Genomic DNA, 26996 nt, shown 5'->3' with positions numbered 1-26996 from the left:
ATCAGTAAAGCATCTTAATTGCAACAACTGTGCTCTGTCAATCATTCAACCGTTCGCTATCTGTCTATGCATTGTTGGGACACATCGCTAGGACAGAATAATAATAGTGTGAAGTACCTTGGCATAGCTGTATTCACATGGAAACTTCTCCTTCACTGATTCACTAGTCAAGGGCTGTCCCTCCACCAATCAGATTGGTCAGACTGAACGACTGGTAGTGGCCGATTACACATGTTGGATTGGCCAAAAAAACTGGCGACGGCATTAACAACGGCCAGTTGCACAGAATTCACCAAACAGACTCATGTCACTGACCTCGCCAGACTGCCTGACAATGTCCGACCGTGGAAAATCGGGTTGGTGTGTCTTCGCATTTATAGAAGTTGTTTTTTTCACTGAAACTTTTGTTTTCACTGTGGTACATATTACAGTAAAGTATGTACAGCAGTAAAAACTAAATTTTCAATATCTGAAGAAAAGAGACTGGGAAACAAATATGCATGTTCATTTCAATGCTGCAAAAACAGCAAATCTAAAGGCCACCTAAGACTTTTGCACAGTACTGTATATTATGATTATTTATATTGTGATTTTTTTGTTAGTGTTATTTATGCACTTTCTAATGAAAATTTTCTTTTAGTGTAAAGCATGTTGAAGCCTCACTGTAGTAAATCTCTGTCTAAATATAGTATTACTTCTTTACTTACACCACAACTACTGATGTTTTGACTCTTTAGAGTGCACAGTAAAACTTTTGGGAGCAGAATCCATCACAGACGTTTCTGGATTTGTGGTACAGTAGGCTTTAGGGTTGTTGCAGCAGTGTTTTATGGTGAACTAATGAGACCCATGTGCTTTTGAAGTCTTCTGTTTCTCTGTGTTTAATTTGGGTTTTAACTAACTAAAACCAGTCAGATGGAAGGAAGAAATCAGTACTTTACTCAGAAAACAGAAGTATTCACTTTCAGTTGTGATTTCTGACACTGAAGAGAAGTCAGGTGTTAGTTGTTCTAAATCAGGACTTTGTTTGCTCCATCAGTAAACCAACCACCTGAGGGTGTGTTTGTGGTACCTGTCCTGTGTCTGGAAAATACTTAACAAGTGCTTACCGCGACACTACATCGCAATGACATGCCTTTGCACTGCCTGGTGTAATTACTGGAGGGATCAGTTCCAAACAAATAAATACCAAAAAACCAGAAAAACGCCTTCTTATTTTTGCTGCATGCTGGATTATGTTGTGTGCAGCCTGGTCAGGGGCATGGCCTGAGTGTCTCCTCCTACAGACAGGGATGAGAGCTGAAGCATATAAATACAAGACAAACAGTATCTTTACAGGACATTCCTACAGACCTGAGCTGAAGGTAAGAGCTCCATATTATTACTTATTACCTGATTAGTTTATCTTTTGACTTTACTTTTTTTTTTTTTGGCTTTTTTGTTCAAGTATTTCTGGATTTTTAGACATTTTCCTAATATTTTAATCCCCAGAGTCTATTTTTGTTGATCATTTTTTGCTCTAATTCTATTCCAGCATTAACTACAAACACAATGGCAGGTTAGTGCATTTTTTCTTCCACTAAAGACAAACATTTTTACTACAGGTCATGGTTTGTCTTGTCTGGAGCAGAAGCTCAGCTCCCTACAATTACTTTGAAAGACACTTCCTTCAGGCGCTAAAGGCTTATTAATCAATAATGCCTCTTTTAACTCTGCAGATGAGAGCTTTAAGAAGGAGTTCCTGGACACCCACAACGCATACAGGGCGAAGCATAGTACTCCGCCAGTAAAATACAACGAAGAGCTGAATGCTGCAGCTCAGAAATGGGCTGATCACATGCTGCAAATCAATACCCTGCAACACAGTGACACAAAGGATGGAGAGAATGTATTTTCCAGCTGGAGCTCAGAAACTCTGAATCCTACAGGTGAGCAATAGTAATAATGTTTTTTATGCCAACCACTATGCAGTTAATCCAGTTTATCAGGTTCCATGTTCTACATTTGTCATAATTTGCACTGTTGCTTAAGAATTTTGCAACCAGACTATAGACATAAAACTTAAAGAAACAAACACCGTGTTCACAATGTGAAGAGATTGTGATTTTTTGCTTTCTCTTCTGTCATATTTTAGGGAAAGAGGCTGTTGATTCATGGTATGGTGAGATCAAAGATTACAGCTGGAGCAACCCAGGATTCAGTGGAAACACTGGTAAAACACTGGTTTAGACAGGCTTTTTATGGCCCACCATGATGTTTTGTTTTACACAAAGTATTTTAGTTTAATGTAGTAATTTATTTTATACTTTCTTGTCTCCGTAGCACTTCGAGATCGTGTTAAATGAAAAGTGCTTTATAAATGCAATTTATTATTATTATTATTATTATTATTATTATTATTATTATTATTATTATTATTATTATTATTAATTATTATTATTATTATTTAAATATTTATAGGTGAGTTAATGTTGAGAATATCCTTGTGTTTTCTTCCTTCAGGTCATTTCACTCAGGTGGTGTGGAAGGAAACCACTGAGGTGGGTGTGGGCGTGGCCACTGATGGCAATAAGCTGTTTGTGGTGGGGCAGTACCGGCCGGCCGGCAACATGGTCATGCCTGGATACTTTGAGAAAAACGTCCTCCCCCTTGGTAAAACACTGCCACAGTTTGTCATATTTTATTTGCTTATTTATACATTTGCAGCTTCATAAGAAATGTTTAGTTTTGATCACTTTCTAGCATAGTACCGATTCTGAAGTGATGTCAGGTAAGGATACACTTGTATTTGTGGTACCTGTTTTGTCTTCTCCAGTTACTCATAAATATTTGCCTCATCCAGATTAATCTTGTGTTTGTGTGCAGTGATTACATCAGAAAAACTTGATGCCACAGCAGAAAAATGCCTTTTTCTAACACCTTTTGATGAAGCAAGACAAATACAATAAATCAAGTACATTTCTGATCAGTCTATTAACAGCAGAGTAGGTGGACTGAAAACATGCTACATTTAAATCAAATTTCCATCACTAAAGCCGTGAAGCATTAGATGTAACAGCCCTTTTTTCTAATGTCACCTCTGCAAAATCAAAAGCATGCTCCTCATGCTTACACACATCATCAGTATTAACATTTGCAAGCCTCACCTAGTATTTACTGTCACTTTTCCAGCATAAAGGCTGTGCATTTTACAGCTGGAGGATCTGCAGACGGAGCAAACAGCACCTCGGATAAAGAAAGTGGAACAAACAAGGGAGGAGGAACAAATGAGAGAAAAAAATCCTGCATAATTCTTTAAAAGAGCACAACACTGTTACTGAATATCCCACATATATTTGTAAAAAAAAAAAAAAAAAAAAAACATTAACTTGACAGGATTTATGTAATGGTCATATAAAATAAAACTTTGTCTTTTAAAATACATTGATTCATTACTTATTTGATGTTTGTGTATGACTTCTTTAAATAAACCTGTCTTTATTATTAATATACACCATTGTATTTTATGACCAATCATTGTTCTGAGTTACATATTAATCCATCAGCACATTGGATTTGCCATGTCAGTAGACAGGTGATGATGTATGAAATTATATATTTACAATGCTAGCCAGGATATAACAACTCAAACTGATATATCTGTCAAGAACAAAAAGGGATTTTAATAAATTTCAAAACACATAAAGGTGCAGAGTGAACATTTTAAACATAGCTGTGGTATTTTTATTCTATTGAATGTGGAATCTTTGAATATTGGGTTTTAATTGGAATAATATGTTAATTCATTCATTCATTCATTCATTCATTCATATAACATAAAAGTTACCAAAAAAATTCTTGACTATTAAGGATTTTACTCTTAGATGATGGATTGTATAAGACCAAATTTTATTATTGTAATTCAGTGTTTTGCTTTGATTCTATTTAGATAACGAGATCTAGTGAAGATAAACTTCATATTGAAAAAGCAGTGAACCTTATTCTGCTTCATGTCAGGGATGGGTTAAAATCTTGTAAACCCCAGCTGCAGCTGCTAAAACAATTCTTAAAAATCTCCACTAGAGGGAAGCAGACCACAACAGAACAGGTTATATGTGCAGCAAGCTGTACATAAGCAGGAAAGCATGAACTCAGCTTACGAGACTATTAAAAACCCTTATGTAAGTTTTAATTGTTTGATAAAAAAAAATAGAAAGCTCAACGTAAGATTGCATTTAGGATCTTAGAACTGTTACTGACATTCAGGAATTAAAATGAGATAATCATCTAAAAGCTGATGTTTGATTATCAAAAGTAGAATCTATGCGTGAAATACCACAGTCATAACCTGAATGCTGTTACATTTTTTTCTACACCACAGCATAATTTATTTTACTGAGAAAAAGCTATTTTTACCTGCGCTAGAATGTGCAAAATTAATTAAGACACCAAATCTGTTTTGTTTGTGTGTCAAAAAAGAAAAAAAATAAATAAATAAACCACAATGTCATTAAGCACGTTTTTCATGTAGCTATTTAACTGTATGATGAGGATAAAACAATGGTTTTTGGGGACCGCCATTATTTTCCTTGATTTTAGAGTGACATCACTTGAACAACTCAGTTTAATAGTGTTAAAGGTGCCGTATGGAAGAATTATATTCCCAGTAATCATAAAATGGCCCTGAATGTCACCAGACATTAAGGAATCATGTTCATTTCAAATACTGACATCACTGACAGTAGTAGTCCAGACAACATATTCACATTTGAAAAGCTAAGTGTCAGGCCATAAGTAATGTTTATGTGTCATTTTGTGTTTTGGTCTGATGCTCCACTCATCACCTATCTCCCAATCACAAAGTCCGTAGCGTTTCAGCATCAGTTCCCACTGAATTGCAGCTAGGAACATTTCTGATCACAAATGTCTCACATTACTAAACCTAAAAGGCCTCGTTAAGATTCCCAAACTGGGGCGCCGTTGTGGGGGGAGGTTAAACATGACAAATTCATGGGGTCCAGCATTTCGAGGGGGCCCATACAGCAGTGGAGTGGGCCTGGAGAGTTAGAAGAAAAGTAAAGTATCTTCACTTTCACTTTGAACCGCTCTGACAATCACAGAACAATGCCAACACACCCCCCCCCCCCCCCCCCCCCCCCGACAATCACAGACTGCTACTACCCCCACTCCGACAATCATGGACTACTAGCCCCCTTGCTGCAACAATCACAGACCGTTACACACGCACACACACACACCCCTCAGCTCCGACAGATTGGTACCACTGACTTTCTTGTACCAAGGGCCCAACGTGATGAACATAATTAACAGATGATTAACACATAGTGTAGGACTCGTCGTTTGCTATGGTAGCTCCTTGTAGTGGACGCTCATGCTGGATCTGGCAACTTCTAGTCTGGGGGGTAGGCAGAGGGGATACTACACTCTACAGTATTTTCAATGTGACTGGGGTACCAGTTTTGGCTCTTTTAACCCTGTAAAGCCTCATTGACAGAAAATTCCAGTTATTTGAAAGTGGAGCCTTTATTGGTCCTTCTGAACAACCCCAAAAATGTTTTTTTCAAATATAAATTTCCATCTATGCATTTCAATTTTGTATCATATTTGATACATCAGGTCTCAATGCACAAATATATAAATTTTGTAACAAACAGAAACATAATAAAACACAAACCTGTCTGATAAATTAGTAATTCCTTTTCAAAACTGGCGAAGTTCTGCCTCCTTCCTCATTAATGATAATCTTGTAGTATCAATGGAAAGGCCTCTGGTGAAAGAATTCCTCCCCCCTGATGGATTATCCATTTATTGCATTTATCTAATTGTATACATCATGTTTTACATGAAAAAAATATATCATACTGATCATGTAGAGGACTTCAAAACGTGTATCAAATATGACACATTCAGCATTATAGGGTTAAAGGGGAACAAGGCAACATTTTACTGTTTTGGTTCTTCTTCGCTGGTTTTGGTTCTTTTTCGCTGGTTTTGTAGCATTTTTCCCAGCACCCCCTACAGTTTCACAGTACATATTCACTGTCAAATCAAATTTTATTTATATAGTGCCAAATCATAACAAAAGTTATCTCATGACACTTTACATATAAACCAGACCAAAACCAGGTCAAAACCAGACTCTAAGCCAATTTACAGAAACCCAACAGAATCCTCCAGGAGTAAACACTTGTGACTGGTGACAGTGGCGAGGAAAAACTTCCCTTTAACAGCAGAAACCCCGAGCAGACCCAGACTCCTGGAGGATGGCCGTCTGCCTTGACCAGTTGGGGTTAAAGAGAGAGGGTAAAGGAAGAGAAAAAGAGAGAGCGATAGAGACAGAGAGAGACTGGGGGAGAGGGGGAGAAAGGAGAAGTAGGGGGAGACACATGGATGCAGTTGATGCAAGATAACTGAACTAGAACATCTATGGAACTATATAATAAACACTATCACTGTCGTAAAACCCACCGTTAACTCTCCCCCTCAGACCATGTACATTTGTTTTCAATGAAGCCGGGGACGAGAAGGCAAGAATAGTGATCAAATACAGTACTGGAGCGGAGAGGAATGGGAAACTTTAGCCGGACATTGAAGTTTAGAACATTTGTTTTCACTTCACACTGCTCTTTAGCTCTGTGGCTAACATTAGCAGCTCGGTGCCAGCGGCTGCAGACGAAGCATTAGATTGCCAGTCTCTGCACACACAACCAGTGTGTCATTGTGTCCTTTCCATTTGGGTGGCCAGGGGGGAATGTAGTCCGCCGGGTAGCAGTGTAGGAGCCTTGGGAGTCGGCAGCTGGGGTTGAGCAGGAGGCTACAGCATCACCAGCAATCATGGTCTGGTCTGGAATGGTGGTTGGGAGTTGGCCCAGATGTGACAGGGCCTCAAAGCTTTGGTCCACGACTTCGGACCAAAGCGGCTGTCTGTTCGGTGTAGAACTGGAGATGGGCCGAGGGCTGGCGTGGTCCCAGACAACCGTGTCTTGGAGAGCTGCCTTGAATGAAGCAATATACAGAGATTGTTCATGGGCAACATCCATGCAGGAGGACAGCAACTCTGATTTTGACCTCAGTTCCTCGGTAAGTCTGTGGATGTCCTCCCTGAGGTGAGTAATGATTTTTGTTTGTTTGCTGAGCTCTGGGTTCCTTCCTTCAGCAGTTAGCTGCTCTTCATAATTTGCATTCTCCTCATGATGCTCCTCATGATCTGCCATCTTCCTTTTTTTGCCACCTAATGTTTACTTATTTTTTAATTTAATTTAATTTAATTTAATTTAATTTAATTTAATTTGATTTTATTTTATTTTATTTTATTTTATTAGGGACCGAGCCGAGAGGGCAGGTCCACTCACACAGTGAGTGGACTTGCCAGAAGTCAAGGCCCCTATTGTTTTTCGTTCGGAAGGCATGGGAGGTGGAACGCACGGGAGGCGGAACGCCCAGTGCGAGGTCCCGCCCAATGCTGCTTGCAGCTTTAATTTTTTATTATTATTCCGTGCCACTTTGAACTGGATTTTGACCCCTAAACATGCTCAAAAACTCACCAAATTTGGCACGTATGTCAGGTCTGGCGAAAAATTTGATAAAATGCAAAATATAACCCCGTAGGTGCCAAAATGCACTCTCTAGCACCACCTATGTCAAAAAACCTGGAAACCGCCATAGCAGCCAGAAGGAATGTCCAAGAGACATGAAACCAATGCCAAAATGTTTGTTACATCGAGCACTACAAATGTTCCAGTGGGCGTCGAGAGCTAACTCCAACAGGAAGTCATCAAATTGCCTTTCAAAGTGAAACCCTCAACTTAAAACTAGTCTGAGCCAGTTTGTCATATTGGCTTCTAAATAGCATCAAAAGATAGAGTAAACCCCTCTCAAAAAACTGTCCCCACAAATTTCTAATTAATGTCTTAGTTATTTTTTATAAGCTCGGAAAAATGCGATGTCTGGGACTAATTTTTCAATTTCGACTTTTCCCCACATGTTATATATCCATACATTCAGAAAATTCACCCCAACTCTCCTATGCAAAAATTTTGAGATAGGATGTACAGTTGGATTTATAAGAAATTGTTCGTTTTTATACTTTTTTTGTTTTAAACTGCCATTTGACCCCCTCAGCATGCTCAGAAACTCACCAAACTTGGCTCATATGTCATGTCTGGTGAATACTTTCATACAATATCAAAATTAACCCTAGTGGCCAGTAGGAATGTCGTACAGGCATGAAACCAATGCCAAAATGTTGGTCTCATCGAGCCCAACAAATCATACACTCACACTCATGAGCTAAATCCAACAGGAAGTTGGCAATCTGCCTCTGACTGTATTCTCACACCCAATAAATAACAGAAGAACACGCATTTCCACGGTCACTGCTGATTCAGTTCAATCTTTTAACACAAATATGATATATTAATCTGCTCAAGACACTCACTCCTTGCCTCTAGTCCAAGAATTTTTGAGATATGATGTACTGTTATAAATTAAACACTGTTTGTTTCAAAGAATAGCTGTCTGCCTCTTTCAGAGTTTACAAGGTGACAACCTGCCAAATTCTTCTTATTCCGATGCCTGAAAGCTGATTGGCGGAATCTTTCCTGTGTAATACATACATTGAAACCACCAGGTGGTGCTCTAAGACCATGAACAGACAGTCAGATTCCTAGTTTGACTTAAAAACATGACAAGTGGGACAACATGACAACTGTCAAACTCTGCACACAAGAACATTTGAACAATACAGAAAAAATATGAAAATTACGTAAGAAATATATGTATGTATGTCAAAAATTATATATGAATAAAAGTTGAATAAAAATGAAGACATGATAAAAATGTGAATGGTACACACACACACGCACGCACACACACATACACACACACACACACACACACACACACACAAACAGACACACCCACACACAGACACACCCACACACACACACAAAAATACAATAAAGTTTTAGCCAGAAGGCAAGGCCCCTATTGTTTTTCGTTCGTTTTTTATTATTAGTATTCCGTGCCACTTTGAACTGGATTTTGACCCCCTAAACATGCTCGAAAACTCACCAAATTTGGCACGTATGTCAGGTCTCGCGAAAAATTTGATAAAATGCAAAATTTAACCCCGTAGGTGCAAAAATGCACTCTCTAGTGCCACCTATGTCAAAAAACACGGAAACCACCATAGCGGCCAGCAGGAATGTCCTAGAGACATGAAACCAATGCCAAAATGTTCGTTATATTGAGCAGTACAAAAAATATAAGCGGACGCTATGAGCTCTCTCCAAGAGGAAGTCGGAAAATTGCCTTTCAAAGTAAAACCCTCCGTTTTATATATATATATATATATATATATATATATATATATATATATATATATATATACATACATATTCCTCCTACCGGAACACACGGAAGGAGGAATACATGGGAGGAGGAATGCACAGGAGGAGGAGCGCATGGGAGGCGGAACGCATGGGAGGCAGGACGTGCGGGAGGCAGAATGCACGGGAGGCGGAACGCACGGGAGGTGGATCACCCAGTGCGAGGTCCCGCCCAATGCCGGGTTTACTAATGTAGCAGGTGCACGTACCTTATGCTAATACTCCAAATGTGTTTTTGCGATCCGAGGTAACACTGATGAAAGCTTTCACCATCTCCTGTATGTCTAGCTGTTCTACATGCATTAGTGTGAGGTGCGTCAGCCTCTTCTGGGTCATGCTGTTCCTCAAGCAGGTTTTAAGGGATGTAAGTCATGCACACGTAAACTTGGGAATCTTAAATCTACAATGAAAAACCTTGGCCTAAATTAAATTGACATTTGAATTCTAACCAACAAACAATAATGAGATCATAGGTCTTGATTGATTAATCAATGACTTATTATTTAATTTATACATTTGGAATGTTTTGTCCTGTGATCCAGAAGGGGGTGCTGCAGCACCTTGCACACCCCTACTTCCCACTGCCTTGAATGCACCTATTTTTCAGTGTTTTCTGTGGTGGCTGAGAAGTGCGAAACACTTTCACATTACAAAAAGCACATTAACAAATTTGAAAAAAAAAATGCATTTAGAAAACCCTTTTACATTTTGAAAACAAATTTACATTTTAGGGAACAAATTTACAAAATATTAAACACTTGTACTAGTGCCCAGACAGTTCTACAAGTGGCAAAACACAAATACAAATCCCTAAACAAATTAACAAAAGGCAGGGAACCGAAAGGGAACATCCTAGCAATGGAAGTGACACAGCATTTCTCAGGACAGAAACTGTTGTGATTGGTCCAATCAAGCAACCAATCAAAACAGAGGAGAAGTAAGCGCTAAGTGGCTAACGGTTATTGCTGGGATTGTCATCATCATGGATTGAAGGCCTTGAGTTTTTCATCGCAGGAAGGTAAGTTTATTTTCCAATGAATTAATTGTGTGGAAGAAAATAGTGTGGAAGTGCTCAGTTAACAGGAAAAGCTATAGTAAATTTTTGTGTGTGCCCATTTTCTTTACTCAGTAGCACGTAGAGATGCAATGATATGATAATTTCATATCACAGGTATGATGACCAAAATTATCTCTGTTATCATTATTATTGCAGTTTTGTTGAAATTTGCTCAAATGTTCAAAAAGTACTTACACACACTTTGAAATAATTTTACCAAGTTTTATTTTGAAAAAATAAATAAATAAATCAATTAAAATAACACGCAAAATTTACTCTCTGTTGGTAGAAACATTAAAATAGCAACATGTAAACATCAAACATACAAATGTGCATTATAGATGGCACCTTATGGCCATAAGAGGGAACTGCACTTGGACATTCAGCGCTCAAGACTAGATCTGGGTCATTGATGGATAAGACTTTTGAACAGGCCAATTTTAAAATGCTAAAAATAGGGATATTTTTGGCCATTGTTGAAACATTTGGAATGCAGTGTACACATGCATTTAAAGGTGGGGTAGGAGATCTTGGAAAAACAGTTAGAGCGAGCTACATTTTGAAAATACAGAATTCAGAGGTCCAAACCCTTTACTTCAGACATCTCCCTGAAGCTACGCCTCCAGAGTACTGGCACAGCATTGTGGATCCATGTGTACCTCTTTCAGTCTCCTCCAACACCCCCACTCTTGCAAAACAGCCCCAATTCATACCTCACCGGCTAACAATACATTCCCTAGTGATTTAGGTTAGTTACAAAACAGTTTGCCGATCAACTTTACATCCTAATATAGCTAGCCAAGCTCTGGCTCTGGCTTTGTTTCCTGTACAAGTGCTCCAAGCCTCTGAGAATGCACAATTCATGCACGAAGAGGGGTACGCACAGAGAGGGGTGCGCCAAATGGCAGTTGAGTTTGATAGACATATCATCAATCAATCATTTCAACGGACCAGTTAAAAACACTGGATGGTGTTTTTTCAGTCCTGTCCATTCCACAGGTGACAATTTTTTTTTAATTTTTGTGTTAGAGCAATTAATTGGTTGCACTCGGGGTGTGAAGGGGATTTTAAGCAATGTAGTAAAAAAAAAAAAAAATGCTCCAGGAAAACATCTCCTCCCCCACCTTTAAGCAAAAAAAAAAAAAAAAAAAAAAAAAATCGAATAAATAGATTTTAGTGTTTTTAAAGTTGAATTAATTGGACACAGCCTTAAAAAAAAAAGTCATTTGGGGTGACCATTATTTATCTCAAAATGTATATATTTCTTTAACATTACTAATAGTTTAACAAGTATCAGTAACTAAATAAACAGTTTAAGAAGGACAGGTTTGTGTGCCCTTTCATTTTTTATAAACCATGGTTTCATAAGTTTATTCTATAACGACAGTGTCTTCCTTGTAATGCAGTCACAATACCCATTTTTGCTCTAAAATCCATAAAACTGATTTAAAATGAATATGTACAGATAGTATCCACTTGACCATTGTATACTATTAATACTATTAATATTTGAGCCAAAACTGATGAATATTCTGTTTTGAATTAAGTACAGTTATTGCCAGTCGTTGGTTACCCAACATGACAGACGGTCGCCCCAAATGATGAGAAAACCTCAGGCAGTTCATAGTCTAATTAAAATGTACACAATAAAGTTGAGACGAAAGAAAACTGAACAAAATTTTTATTCAAACATTTCAACAATTCAACATTCAAATATCACAAAAGAAAAGAACATGAACATTCAAAAAGTTAAAGTGCAGCACACATTACATGCTTCAGGAATTTGCTCAATGACAAAAAATTCACAAATGAAGGAGGGTTAAGTAGCATCACTTTTGTGGACCCTGGTAGTCACATTGGAAAAGGATGAACAATTTCAGTCAAAAAGTAAACAGAGTTGTACGTATGGAATAAAAACAAAACCATGTCTTGAGTCAATAAGCAATAAACACCAGCGTAGTTGCATGGATGTGCCACAACCCTGCTCTTAGGCTGTGACAAAGATGGAAACGGAAGAGGTGGTAAAAAGCCAAACAGTGATTTATTAAACTGTAAGTTTGACTAACTTTTTTGGAGCTCTGGTTGGTTTTTCATTAAATATAGGCACAAAATTTGAAGCTGTCAATGAAGTCCAAGCATTTCATGTATGTCAGAACCCTCACAGAAACAACAACATCTGAGCACAGAGACACTAATAAGTGGAACCCAGGCCTGTATTAGTGATAAATATAATTATTCCACTGTCACAGCAAACAAGCAGAACATCTGACTACAAATGTGCATTATTATTTAATTGTTCCTAATTTAGGACTAGACATTACAAATCTGTAACAAGAACACAAAGAATCAAGAGTACTAATCGTACTAATGTTCGTGAATAGAAATGTATTTTACAACCTGACTATGATCTGTAAACAATGGTCCTGGTAAACTCTGCTGGTAGACATAAAACAATAAGTTTGTTTATATCACTGCTGTCACCAAGTGTTTGCACCTGGAGGATTTTGTTGGGTGTCTGTAAATTGGCTTAAGAGTCTGCTCTAAACGTAAAGTGTCACGAGATAAGTTTTGTTATGATGTGGTGCTATATAAATACATTCGATTGATTGATATCTGAATAATAAAGTTTTTCATCAGATTTCCTGTCAATGCAACCTGTTGTTAAAATATTTTTATCTCCACTTTATAATGACACAGTTCATAAGTCCAAAGTACAGAACTTTGTGTTGCACGTCATTATGTCACTAATGTGAGATTAAGATTACCAAAAGAGGGAAGCACATTACAACAGACAAAAATACAGGATGTTCTCCATAATGTATCATGAAGAGAAAATCAGGAAATACGTGACACATACAGTACACTTCTGTTTTTGGAGCCTTGTTTTTTAAAGGACTAAATCTATTTAACTACAAAAGTACAAAGTAGGGAGTTGGATGAAACACAAAACATTTTCATTCAGAGTAAATTCCCTACAGTTCATTTTAAAGTCACTCGATGATTGCAGGGTATGAAAAAAGGAAGTTCTGTGTAATATGCCTCAGTCGTGCTTGTATATCCAGCCATTGTATCAGCTTTTTACACCACTAACACATACGTGAACTTTAATAACACCTGTTAATACATATATTGGTCGAATGTAGGATGTTTCAGACTTGGACGTTTCGGCCTAGGACGTTTCGGCCTAGGACGTTCCGGACTAGGATGTTTCGGACTGCACTTTTTGCAGTCCCTAACCCTAACCCTCGAAAGGCCGAAACGTCCTAGGCCGAAACGTCCGTGTCCGAAACGTTCGTCCACCATATTGGTCATATTACATCGAATAAAATGAAGGCACATGAATAAAATTGAATCTTAATCATAAATATGTTGGCTAACTTTGATGTTGAGAAATAAAAGTAATTGTGATGATTTGTGAGTTGACACCAGTGTTGTTCCCATTTAGTTCACATTTGCATATTTGTAAGCTAAATTACTATCACAGTAATGAATTGTATTTGCTTTATATTTCTGTACAGTGCTACAGTGCTATTAATTTACAAAGCATGTAACTGCACACCCATCTCCAGCACCTCTGCTTTTTAATAATAAGTAAGGGGGGTGTATGAGGAGGAAGTTTCACACAATACCACTGTGTCTGCATGATTTGCCTACTGTCTAAAATAGCACAGGTTGCACATTTGGACACGGTTATTTCTCATTATGGTTGAGTATGTTTTACCTTTTGTATCAGTGCCTATTTTCCTTTTTGCAATAGTTCATAAATCTCTAAGTATAGAGTGTCTTTTTAGTTTTGATTTGTTGATTTAATATCAGTGACATTAAAACTGAGGAATTCTACAAAAGTAAATGTAAATAAGAGCAACACACTGATAACATATGATTATGATCTGTAAACAATGGTCCTGGTCAGCGTTTCCTACTTTTTAAAAATCACAATTAAGCTATTCACACAAGGTGTATAAGCAAAGAATATTGGTGATTTATGTATCACTTTATGATAAATTCTGGAACAGGAAAATCAGCTGTTTCAGATAAATAAAATGTAAAGGTGTAGGAGACTTTTGTCACCAATTTTTCATCAGATCTGTAAAACCCTGTCATAGCTTAGGAAGCGAAGGCTCACGCACTTTGGAAAAATCACCCGAGTCCACTTTATTTTCCCTCTGACTTATTCACTGTATTTCAGAGGCAGCTGCTCAAAGCCTGAATGTATTTCCTGTCTCAGATTTTTTTCTGTCTCTGATTAAGGCCACACTTCCCATAAACTTTGTTGCTTCCTGTCTCCTCCTCTTGTGTGTTTTTATCATGTTTTTCCTGTTCCGCTGAGAGATTATCTGTCTTTGTTAATGATAAACTGATGCTAACATATTGTAAGTATATAAAGTTAAATCTGAAATCACATATGATCAAATCTCAGACATGTATATGGTGAAGAGTGGAACTCCACCCACACCCCTTTCCAAGCTACGCCCCAGCATCGTGACACTGCTGTATTTTTGTAATGTGATATCCTGGGTCAGCGGGGTGGGCAGATGCATCATGGACTTCCCCTGGACCAGACGGTCTTTGGCTGTGCATAGTCTGCTGGTGACTGTCTGGCCATGTTCCATCAAATCAGCTTCCTGAGTCAAATCTCTGGAGAGCATGTAGACACAGCTCTTAAAGCCACATTGCACATAGAGCAGCAGGGGAAAAAAATCAATGGAGGGAAGCATTTTTACTTCTTTAATAATTTAAAGCTGGTTGTATCGGCATTTAGCTACACCCTCTATGAAAACCATGTGTATTTTTCTGGCTCCACTGAGTTTATACAAATGTGGTGTTATTTGTGCCTCTACACATCAACATTATAAAGGTTGCTATTGGACTGTCATCCTATATCTCCAATGTCTTAAATTCTGTTCTAAGATACAGGAAAGGGAACAGAAAAAAAAAACAGAGGCAGTGAAACTTAATCATTCATGCAGCATCGAACTGTTTTACTCCAACAGTGACTAAAAGACAAGAGCTCCTTAGTATTAGCATATATTTAACATACTTTCAGTTTATGTTGAAGACACCATATAATCTTATTATACCAATATGTATATAATGTGGCTTTATTCATTTAAATGGGTTTTAATCTGGATCTTTGACATTACTTAAATTCATGTCAGTTTATTTATACTATTATACGTTTGTTCAATATTTAACAAAAATGAATACGCATTTTGATAAACCATACTCATATGGTGACCATTCACCTCACAGGAAGTTCAAAATATTGATAGAAAAAGTTCAAAGCTATAACACTGGAAATCAATAAATTGCTATCATTTTACCACTTCTCTAGGAGACAGGATAATGCACCTTGAAGGAGCTTTTTGTAGTACTGCTACTTTAATATATTAAAAATGACCTGAAATTATCACTGGTGCCCTAAAGTTCTGCCAAAGATGTCAATGTATTGAATTGTAGAGATAAGAAGTGAATTTATTTACAGCAGGGGGCTGGGGGATTTTTGTGTCCACTAGAGGGAGTAGTGAGTCACTCTGCCTGTCTCCCATGGTGAGGAAAAGAATCAGAAAGTGACCAGACGGGATTAGAACCACTAAGGCTACGTTCAAACAGGAGGTCTTAATGCACAATTTGGATTTTTTTGGTGAAATCTGATTTTTTTGTGTGCTCATTCATATTACACATTAGATGCAACTTCTATCAGTCTTGAGTATGAACTGAATGCAACCCTGAAGTGACCTCCATGTGCAAAAGAGGCTCTGATGTAATTAGGAATGAGGACATATGTCACGTGACATATCTGGAAGGCATCTCCATTTTGAACTTACAAGCTATCGCTTGCTATGGGCAACAGCATAGTACTGACATGCAGGAAAGAGCTGTATAAATCAAGATTTGAAAAAATCGGATTTGTGCTATTCAAACTGTCTTTAACAGATCGAATACAGGTCACATTTGGGCAAAACATTGGATTTGGGACACATTTGACTATAGTCTGAACAAAGCCTAAGAAACAACTTTTAGAGTCAAAGAAAGTTATTCAGTGATAAAATCTAGACACTTGGTTTCTCCACTGGACACAGCTCTAAAGGAAAAGATTGGAGTTTGATGCTAAAATGGCAGCATGTCTTCTGCACAGGTGAGTTTGATTCTGAGGCTTATGAGAGTATAAATTTATTATGTGATGTTATTATCTTTGCTAAGTTTGACACAGACAGAACTGTGACAGTTCTGACCTTGTTTGGATGATTGTAAACAAATCTGTAGAGCAGCTACAGACGACACAAACTGTACAGAAAATGTGGGTGACTAGTGAATTTACTGTGGCTGTTTTCCGTCTAAAACAGAGCAAAGCTAACAGAGCTATAATGTAAACTATCAGCTGATGCAGCACGTGAGTATTATGAGACACAACATTACTTTGATTGACTGTTACAATAAGCAGCTTGGAGTTTTATTTTGAAGAATAAAACTTGATTAATAATACAGATGTGTGTAAACTCACTTTATTCAGTGACTGATACAGTCTGTGGATATTTAAAGTTGATTTCTTGGTGGTTTTGGTTCAAAGTGTGTTCTGGCATGTGACATCCCCTCACTGTTGAGAGTTACTACAGAGAACCCCTTCACCATTAGATGCCCAATGCTGCTATTGAACAATAAAATGTGTTCTGAACTTCAGTAGAAATATGGTGGTGGAGTAGGGCAGTCTTTGATATAAACTCCTCATTCAGATGATTATATACTGATTATATTCTATATCTGTGACTAGACGCTCTACATTGCTGTAAAACTTACACACTAGACCTTCAAAGTTGTACATTTATGATCCGTCTTTGATTTAGGAGTCCAGTTTTCCTGCAAAGATGGCACTAAAAATGTAACTACTACTGGTCAATCATCCAATATTTTTCTAACTCTATCCAAATTTAAGCAGTTCAAGTCAAATGGATGAAGTGAAATAGAACTGGGTAAAACTACCAGCAGTTAAAAAAAAAAAAAATGAAACTTTTGTGACTAGAATTGAAAAATAATGTACATTTTAGAACCACAAAATACAGAATTTTTGAGGGAAAATGCTTAGACAATTCCTGGTGCCCTTTTACTGGTCACTTCTAATGTGCTGTTTGTATAAAAGCAGTATTATACCAGACTGTGTTACGAAATCCTCTGATGCATTATTTAGACAATACTGCATAGCAGAAAGTATTATTTTTTACAATCCAAATGGTGAAAAAAGGAAGACAGATCGCTACAGAGATGTTCTGAAACTTTTGACCATTATTGTAGATAGATGTTGGCTCATTTAGCCATGTGAGAAGGATATGCTTAAGGTTTCAAAATACCAACTTTATTTTGTTTGCATAATGTTTTAGTTACTTGTACTGTGAAATGTTGGATCTTGGTGAAATCACAGTTTTTATGACCTGTAAAACATTACATCATCTGTTTGTAGTTTTATTGTACTTTTGTTGGCTATCTCAAATCTCTATCACAACCTACTTACAAACATGCATCTCTGTCAGCATCTATTCATCATGCATCTTTCCCACGTGAACCATTGTATTTTCATTGTATTTTGTGTTATTTCCCAAAGCTGGCTCAGGGTGTAACCCACACTCGAGCAAACACAGTATGTCCTGACACACTTTTATCGCATCTATAGACTGAAAGGCCTGTGGCTCAGAGCAGAGTGAGATGGGCTGAATGCTGCTGTAGTGAGGAGTCAGTAACTTAATACGACAGTGAATCAGTGGTTCTCACAGCAGACATACTGTACAAAAACCCAGCTGTTCCTGTCTAACACCTGTCCATGCAAAGCGCCCCTACCCTACTGTATCTACAGCAAACACTGGGTGTGTCCAGCATTTCCAAAGAGACTTATATTATCATATTATGCTTCTCGGTACATCTTTATCTGTGTGCACTGTACTTACTATCTAAAGCAGGGGTGTCAAGCATACAGCTCGTGGACCAAAACTGGCCAGCCTTAGGTTCCAATCTGTCCCATGGGATGAATTTTTACACAGATGATTTTAAGTCAAGGGTATCTTAGTCAAGGGTGTTTTAGTTCCAAACTCTAAAATTTAAACAATATTCTACCTTCCACTAAATGTTTTGTGCCTTTGTAGATCCAAGGTGATCTTTAAGTTATAATCCATGCATAAATGATCAAATGGGGCATAATACTGTTAACATTACACATATTTTTCTTAAGAAATGTCAGGTTGTTCATGGTTATTCACATTTTTTGTGATAGTTTGTAAATGTAAACATCTTCATATTTTTCTCCCAGATAAAACAGAATAACTTGGAGTTGTCATTATTTATTATTAGAATGTATTATTATTAGTTTCTGCTATTTTAGTATTCATTATTATGCTATTACTTTCCTAGTTTGGCCCACTTGAGATCAAATTGTGCTATATGTGGCCCCTGAACTAAAATGAGTTTCATACCCCTGATCTAAAGTGGCCTAAATTACTGTGCAAAGTGTCCCATTAATGATGATTTTAACATATGAGGTAAAATGTACAGTCTCATTTGGATTATTTACCTTCAAAAGAACAACACTGTACTCAATTCAACAAGAAGACATCATATTGACATATTATATTATTATATTATAATTCTGGGTCTATCTTTGATCTGCATGTACTGTACTTAGTATCTAAAGTGATCTAAATGACTGTGCAAGGTATACAATATATGATATACAGTCTCATTTGTATTATTTCCATTCCAAAGCTCGATGCTGTACTCATTTCAACAAGAAAAGCATGCCAAAGCTAAATTATTTCATTGTAAATTATGATGAGAAGGACTCCAGCAACACATTTGTCATGCACAATGAAAGCATATCACATTGCATGATCTCACAATGCAGTAAATGTAGTGAAATATTATGTTTCAACCCTTTGATAAAAGCTTCTGCTCCTCTTTAAGCTCCTCAGTAGAGCGCATGCTTCTGCCAAGGCCAGAGTCCGACAGTCAAATTTAACACCATATCTCAAAAAGTAAGAAAAAGGATCCACCCTTTTTTTTTGGGCCCTGCTCCAGAATTCAATGGGTTTGTCCTTGGTTTGTATCCTACACTTCCAAAACATTTCACAAAAATCAATTTGTATTTCCACTCACCACCCAGACAGGAGCATCAATCTTAACTGAACTTGGTCACAAAAATATTTTAAATTAAATATCATTGCTTAGATCCAGAGGCTATACTGTACTTCCCTTTGAGCTACTTTGCAGAGACAGAGACATACTTTGTCCTGAATTTTAGTTTTAGTTTAGTTTACTTTCAGAAATAATAATACAAAACGTAGGAAAAAAAACAAAACACTCACACACACAAAAAAAAAAAAAATAGAATAATAGAAAATGGAACAACTGATGTGCCTGAAAGGGAGTAGGAAGAAGCCACTTTTAAGTGTATTACAAGTATTTCATGATCTAATCAGTGATGATTTTGTCAAGCCATTACAGCATTTGAGCAGGGCCAGTGTGGGTGTGTCCATCCTGACAGCATCTGTTCCCTCATTGATCTGGCTGCTGGAGGCTGAGTGCTGAATGCTGCAGTATCCTGAGAGATGCTGAGTCATAGGAACCTGCACTGGTTCAACAAGGTTTCACAGACACACAGATTGTGTGTTACTGTACTGCAAATACACTGTGGGAAGCATTTTATCATGAAGTATTGTACTCATAAAAATGTATTAAACTGCATAACGTCCTCCCAATACGCTGAAAGGTTTTTCAAAGCATTAAGCTTTGGCTGACCAGTTCATTTTGTTGCCACAAACCACTCAAAGCACACGTCACCCCCCCTTAAAAGAATGAATAATTGATCAGTTTTGGCACAGATACAACAGACTGCAGAAAGACAAAACTCACTGAGATGAAAGAGAGGATCCAGGGTTCTGAGCCATGAGACTGATTGTCTTTTTGCTAACACTGCAACACTCTCAGTTTAATACTCAAAGGAAACGTAGTGTTTTCTTCTTAAATACAGATCCAACACTTGATTGATAGTTGAATTCTAGCGTACAAACTAGTGAGCTTTGTCTCAGTACATTTATCTCTTTTCATAATTCAAAGCCTTGTTGCACAAAGCAGGGTTTATAAAGAAATGGTTTGGTGTGGTTAGGTGTTTGGTGTGGTGAGGTTCACAAATCCCCAGCCTTAGCCCAATCTGGATTAACTGGAACAAGGATAACAAGCAACACATTAATGCCCACACTGTTGGAATGAGGAGCTGGAATCACATGTGGGTGTAAAGTTCAAAATGTGCAAGAAACATGTGTTCATTTGGTTAAATATGAAAAGAGATATTATTTTACAGTACAATATTACATTTACAGTGAAGTAGGCTCTAGTAAAATGCTCCATGTCTATTTTATACTTTAGATTTTTCTTCAGTTTTATTAATAACTGTGTATTTATTCATGTCCTTATACTTTGAATTTTTATATTTTTCCTTTTAAATTCTCATCTTTTTATATCACTGCATTGGCCTAAGCACCCTAATTTCATTCAAAATTGTAATGACGAAGTCTATTATGATTCTGAATATCATCACTAATATAATACACAAATTGTTTAAGTATAAATACCCTTTTCTATCTGGGTATAGCTTGGTTAAGGTTAGGAAAAGTCTTAATCAGGGAAGTTACTTTTGACTTCAATTAATTTCAAAACATAATGTAAGCTACTTTAACTTCTGCTATATGAATTAAACATGACACTGTAGGTCGAAGCTGGTAGGGAATTAGTCATGTCAGCACCTGTGAAGGTGAATCCTGCCCCTAAATATAATTTAAGGAGTTAATGCAAACCTTTTTCCAAAAAAGATACCTTCCACGTGTTATATGTTTTCACAGAAGGAGATCAGAAAAAGATTGTGATTTTCATGTGACGCCAAGTTAAAAAAAAATAAACATATATGGGTCTGGTGACATGAATATTTGCATGTCAGGCTGCAAAACTTTGAAAAAGACAGCACACCTACACAAACCAGCTCAAGGGGAATAGCATACAGTACTAGTTATCACATCATATTTGCTTGATGACACATGCGTTCTGTGACCTAGCCCTGCCACAGAACTGAACAGAGACCTTTCTGTGTCAGATTACAATACATGCACAGCATGACCTACATTTGTATGATATAAGCATAGCAGCGGTGTCTCTATAAAAACCAGAGCCAGGCTCAGGGGACATCAAGTCATAATAACACCACTTAGACTGAATTACAGACATGTACTACCATTCATCCATATTCAGAAAGCTTTCCTGTGTAGAACTAATCTACACAAAAATGCATGGTATGCATAGATACCATTCCAAAGGGTGGTTTTGGAGAGCTTATACAGTATAAAGCCCTGCACTAATGCACAGATATCCCCAATGCCCAGTGGGACAGCCTAATCGTCATGGCGACAACCAGCTGGGGTCGATGTTTTTCCCTCTAGGTTGTTAGAGACATGGCTACTGCAACTGTACCATACAGGAGCGCTGGTGTCACTGTCACATTCATGCCTGGTATTCAGATGAATAAACCCATCTGCCCTAAATCCAAAGGTCTGCTCAACATACAACAGCCATAATACATACATAAAGATTTGGATTTAGAGATAGAAAGGAGCGCAAAACTTAAAGCCAAGAGTTAGCGTTTAGGATAAAAGAGGAATTTACATCCAATATTACTTAAATACAAGCTAATAAATCCAAAAATTAACACATCGGTATCATTTACTCCATCTAAGCATTAATGCATATCAGTTACTTTTCTATTTCATGGACTGTAATGTTATCATCCTGTTTTCAATGTAACATGGCCTCAGAATTAATCTTTTCATTCCAAACTGTACCCACACCAGCTCATTACAGCAAACTGATCCAAGAGAATGGGAACTAATCTGTGAAATGAGCTGCTTCATTGGTATGAAAAACTGCAGACAAACACAGCCTCTAAAGCACATGACTGCAAAATCACTGCTGAAGTCATTCCAGAGTCAAGGCCTGTGCAACTGCAAATATTCAAACTTCTAACCAGACCCCATTCATTGCTCAGCCACGTGGACTGCTCAGAAATAGCGTACATCAAGAACGTATGCTTCAGGAATCCGCGTTTAAAAATTTATTATTTTACTACTCCTTGACGAAATGCGAGGTTTCGCTGAATTACTTCGACGGTATCGGTTGAGAAATGCAGAAGAAAGCTGGTCTGTGTCGCATTTTCTTTCCGCCATCATGAAGGAAATAGGCCAACGTCTCTAGATTATGCATTAGTCACACATGTGACAGAAGCGAAATTGACAGTGCATTTGGACCAATAGCGTACAAGGACGTCACATGTTATTGGTCTACATTTATGTCTGTAAAAGTGGACTGTGCATATAAGCCAATAGGGATTCGTGGTGTGTGGAAAGGGGGAGGGTCGAAATGTCATATAAAAGACAACGGTCAGCCCTCGTACACGCATTTCAACGAAAGCCAGACAACCCCTGTGTGAGACTTGCTCTACCTCCAGACAAAATGAGGGAAATTGTGCATCTTCAGGCCGGCCAGTGCGGAAACCAGATTGGTGCCAAGGTGAGTACGGTTTAATTTTGTTTTGAGTCGCGTTTGTCATCTTTTCATTCCAAAAACGCCATGTTTTGTGGTCTTAAAGCCGGTGCTTTGTGCCCGGCCCGGCAACCACACCCAGGGAATTTCATTGTGTCCTATTAGTGAACGTACGGGCCGTAGTTGGGCCCTTTTTGTGGTGTTTTAAGAACACGGTATGTTAAGGTGGATATGAAGCTAAATATTTCAGTTAAACATAATTATGCGGAAATACTGATTTCCAACAGTTGCGTCAAGATGACTTGCACAAGCTCAAAAATAACGAAAGTTGTTGGCAACAACCTTAAATGGACTACATTAATGTTAGTGTTTAGTAGTAAAAGGTGAATGTAAATCTGAAGAGGTGAGTGTCTTCATGAGTTATGTCCTCTTATATTCTAACGGTCATTGAACGTTGTGTAGTTGAACTGGCTGTGTCCGGGTAGAAATTGGTGGTTGTGTAACGGGCCGGGCGCGTTGAGGCCTGCTCCGCGGTGCTTTTGTGCTCTGCTTCCCAGGCGGGAGGCGGTGTTGGCGGTTAGTGACGTAAGGGGAGTTTTCAAATTCATAAGCGCCCCCCCCCCCCCCCCCCCCCCCCCCCCCCCGAGCTGCAGCCAATAGGGCGTCAGGCCGCGCGCGCCTTAGAAAGCATGGCGGGAAACTGAGTTTCAACAGACTAGTGGCCTTATGTAGCTCACTGTTTAATACCCCTAGTCTAATAAGAAACCGATAAATGCTATGCATTAGTCTCTAGAGCTCTTATGACTGCATATTTCTGTCCAGTTCTGGGAGGTGATCAGTGACGAGCATGGCATTGACCCAACTGGAACCTACCACGGAGACAGTGACCTGCAGCTGGACAGGATCAATGTCTACTACAATGAGGCCTCTGGTATGTGTCTCGTTCATTTCAAAATCCTAATTTGTCATCTTGTATTTATGCAGTCTTTAATTTCCTGGATTTTTGCCTCTCTAGGTGGTAAATATGTTCCTCGTGCTGTGCTGGTTGATCTGGAGCCGGGCACTATGGATTCAGTGAGGTCCGGACCCTTTGGTCAGGTCTTCAGGCCAGATAACTTTGTTTTTGGTAAGTGCACATCTGTCTATTTGGCTTTTGTTTACACATGACTATAGATGTATTAAATTTTTTTTTTTTTGTTGTTATTCCAGGCCAGAGTGGTGCTGGTAACAACTGGGCCAAAGGTCATTACACAGAGGGTGCAGAGCTGGTGGACTCTGTCCTAGATGTGGTGAGGAAGGAAGCTGAAAGCTGTGACTGCCTGCAGGGTTTCCAGCTCACACACTCCCTGGGTGGTGGTACTGGTTCTGGTATGGGTACTCTGCTTATCAGCAAAATCCGTGAAGAATACCCTGACCGTATCATGAACACCTTCAGTGTGGTGCCCTCCCCCAAAGTATCAGACACAGTTGTTGAGCCCTACAATGCCACACTATCAGTCCACCAGCTCGTAGAAAACACAGATGAGACCTACTGCATCGACAATGAAGCTCTGTATGACATCTGCTTCCGTACCCTCAAGCTCACAACTCCCTCATATGGTGACCTCAACCACTTGGTCTCTGCTACCATGAGCGGCGTCACCACCTGCCTCAGGTTCCCTGGACAGCTCAACGCAGACCTGCGTAAACTGGCCGTCAACATGGTGCCATTCCCCCGTCTGCACTTCTTTATGCCAGGCTTCGCTCCCCTCACAAGCAGAGGCAGCCAGCAGTACAGATCCCTCACTGTGCCAGAGCTCACTCAGCAGATGTTTGACGCCAAGAACATGATGGCTGCCTGCGACCCACGCCATGGCCGCTACCTTACAGTTGCTGCCATCTTCAGAGGCCGCATGTCCATGAAGGAGGTGGATGAGCAGATGCTGAACGTGCAGAACAAGAACAGCAGTTACTTCGTTGAATGGATTCCCAACAATGTCAAGACCGCTGTCTGCGACATTCCTCCCCGTGGCCTCAAGATGGCTGCCACATTCATTGGCAACAGCACAGCCATCCAGGAGCTGTTCAAGCGCATCTCTGAGCAGTTCACAGCCATGTTCAGGCGCAAAGCTTTCCTCCACTGGTACACAGGTGAGGGTATGGATGAGATGGAGTTCACTGAGGCTGAGAGCAACATGAACGACCTGGTGTCAGAGTACCAGCAGTACCAGGATGCCACCGCTGAGGAGGAGGGAGAGTTTGAGGAGGAGGGTGAGGAGGAGCTGGCTTAAATGTCTAACTTTTTCCCTTTTGCTGTCAAATCTTTGCAGTGAAATATAACGTTCCAAGTCTTTTTCAGTGTTCTGTTTATGTTAATAAAGTCCTCAAGCATATTTGAATCCTGCCTCTTGATTACAGTAGTTAGTGTGCATTTCCTTATTCTAAACGCATTACCACTGCTGTACATGTGGCTGAACTACAGGCAATTGATTACTGAGGATTTATCTAGAAATGTAGTAGTTAAGCAGTAAAATTTTACAAGTACATGGTGGATTGAGGTTGAGTAAATGCTTACTATTTCCTGAAAGGTATTCTCATTTAACTACCTTTGCATTGCATATGACTATTGTGAGCGAAATGGCATTTCAGTTGACTGATTTGATGGTAGTGTACTGAGGTCAATTATGACAACCTGACTTCTGTCCAGAGTAGGGAACATTAACAAGGAAAATTCAGGTACAATTATGCCACAGAACTTGATTGAAACTCAAGCTCTCACCAGCCAGGCTGCTCTAATATCTCATTACATGCAAATGCCTATTAACTTGTAGAATTAATGCAATAAAAACTCCATGATATGAATATGTATTAAGTCTAACTTAATCTACAGGACAAAAGTAAGCAATGCCCTGTTACATGGAGCTCAGCAGGTCAATTTTAAGAACCAGATCAAAGGTCATATTGTACAGCACAAACAACCTTATTAGCTCCATTTCCAGCATGTGACTATTGGAATGGCTTAAAAGCTCTGATGTAGCCACCAGTGTGTATGTACACATCAGTAATAACCAAAAACACCATTAAACTGTAAAATATGATTCAGACTGTTCTCTGGTTTATTTCATGTACAATTTTCTCCAGAATTAAAGACCCTAGAGGGACTTCATAATGTAGTACAGGGGTGTCAAACATACAGCCCATGGGCCAAAACAAGCCCGCTAAAGAGTCAAATTAGGCTGATGGGATGAATTTGTGAAATGCAACAATTAAACTGAAGATATTAACAATCAAGGATGTCAAAATCATTTTAGTTCAGGGGCCACATACAGATAATATGATCTCAAGTGGGTCAGACCAGTAAAATAGTAGCACAATAACCTGTAAATAATGACAACTCTAAATTATTTTTGTCTTAGTGTTAAAAAAAAAAGTATAATTGCAGGAAAATGTTTACATCTACAAACTTTGACAAAAATGTGAATGAACCAATCAAAATGAAAGGTCTTCAGAGAAGTGCAATTTTAACATTATTCTGCCTGTTATTAAATGTTCAGTGTCTTTGTAGATCCACTGTGACCTGTAAGTTGTAATGTACATGTATAAATGATAAATTGATGTAATTTAACCTTTTTCACTGTTAGTATTTTACTGGTCTGGCTCACTTGAGATCATATTGGGCTGTATAGGCTTTATGCACAGCCCCACTACTTCCTGAACTTAATGCAGCTCCTTTATTTCCTGCCTTTCTTTGTTGGACACACTGGTTAATCCGGGCTTGTCTGACTACAGTAGTCACAACAAGAAGTAGCAGACACACCTGAATTTATCAGTGTGTCCAATAATGAAAGACAGGAAATAAAGGAGCTGCCTTTTTTTTTTTAATTGGAACTTTAGAATATACAACAATATACAGACTCTTATAGAGGACATCTCAATAATGACAGGAAAGATTCAAAAAGGAACATGTAAAGTAGCACTACATCTATGACAAGTCAACAAATGAA

General features: G+C 38.5%; 2 protein-coding genes across 5 annotated transcripts; both read left to right on the top strand.

Moving 5' to 3' along the window:
• The first annotated feature begins 1249 nt into the window (after nt 1–1249).
• Nucleotides 1250–3493, top strand: LOC115416773 (Golgi-associated plant pathogenesis-related protein 1-like). 4 transcript variants are annotated; one of them, XM_030130634.1, is made up of 7 exons: nt 1251–1364; nt 1535–1558; nt 1719–1928; nt 2135–2212; nt 2503–2652; nt 2743–2770; nt 3195–3213. In XM_030130634.1, the coding sequence occupies exons 2-6, from the start codon at nt 1552–1554 to the stop codon at nt 2745–2747; spliced, it is 450 nt and encodes a 149-aa protein (XP_029986494.1). In that variant the 5' UTR covers nt 1251–1364; nt 1535–1551; the 3' UTR covers nt 2748–2770; nt 3195–3213. The 4 variants fall into 4 exon arrangements, with proteins under 4 accessions (XP_029986491.1, XP_029986494.1, XP_029986493.1 ...); XM_030130633.1 differs by having other exon boundaries at nt 1252–1364; nt 3172–3493; XM_030130631.1 differs by lacking the exon at nt 2743–2770 and having other exon boundaries at nt 1250–1364; nt 3195–3399.
• A 19413-nt stretch (nt 3494–22906) lies between these two features.
• LOC115416770 (tubulin beta-1 chain) lies at nt 22907–25396 on the top strand. Its single transcript, XM_030130629.1, has 4 exons — nt 22907–23040; nt 23836–23944; nt 24029–24139; nt 24223–25396. The coding sequence occupies exons 1-4, from the start codon at nt 22984–22986 to the stop codon at nt 25281–25283; spliced, it is 1338 nt and encodes a 445-aa protein (XP_029986489.1). The 5' UTR covers nt 22907–22983; the 3' UTR covers nt 25284–25396.
• Nucleotides 25397–26996: the final 1600 nt, after the last annotated feature.

The sequence above is a fragment of the Sphaeramia orbicularis genome, unplaced genomic scaffold, assembly GCF_902148855.1.
Source record: "Sphaeramia orbicularis unplaced genomic scaffold, fSphaOr1.1, whole genome shotgun sequence".
Lineage (NCBI taxonomy): Eukaryota > Metazoa > Chordata > Actinopteri > Kurtiformes > Apogonidae > Sphaeramia > Sphaeramia orbicularis.
The sequence above is the reverse complement of the archived record's forward strand: the minus strand, read 5'-3'. Positions and strand labels throughout refer to the sequence as shown.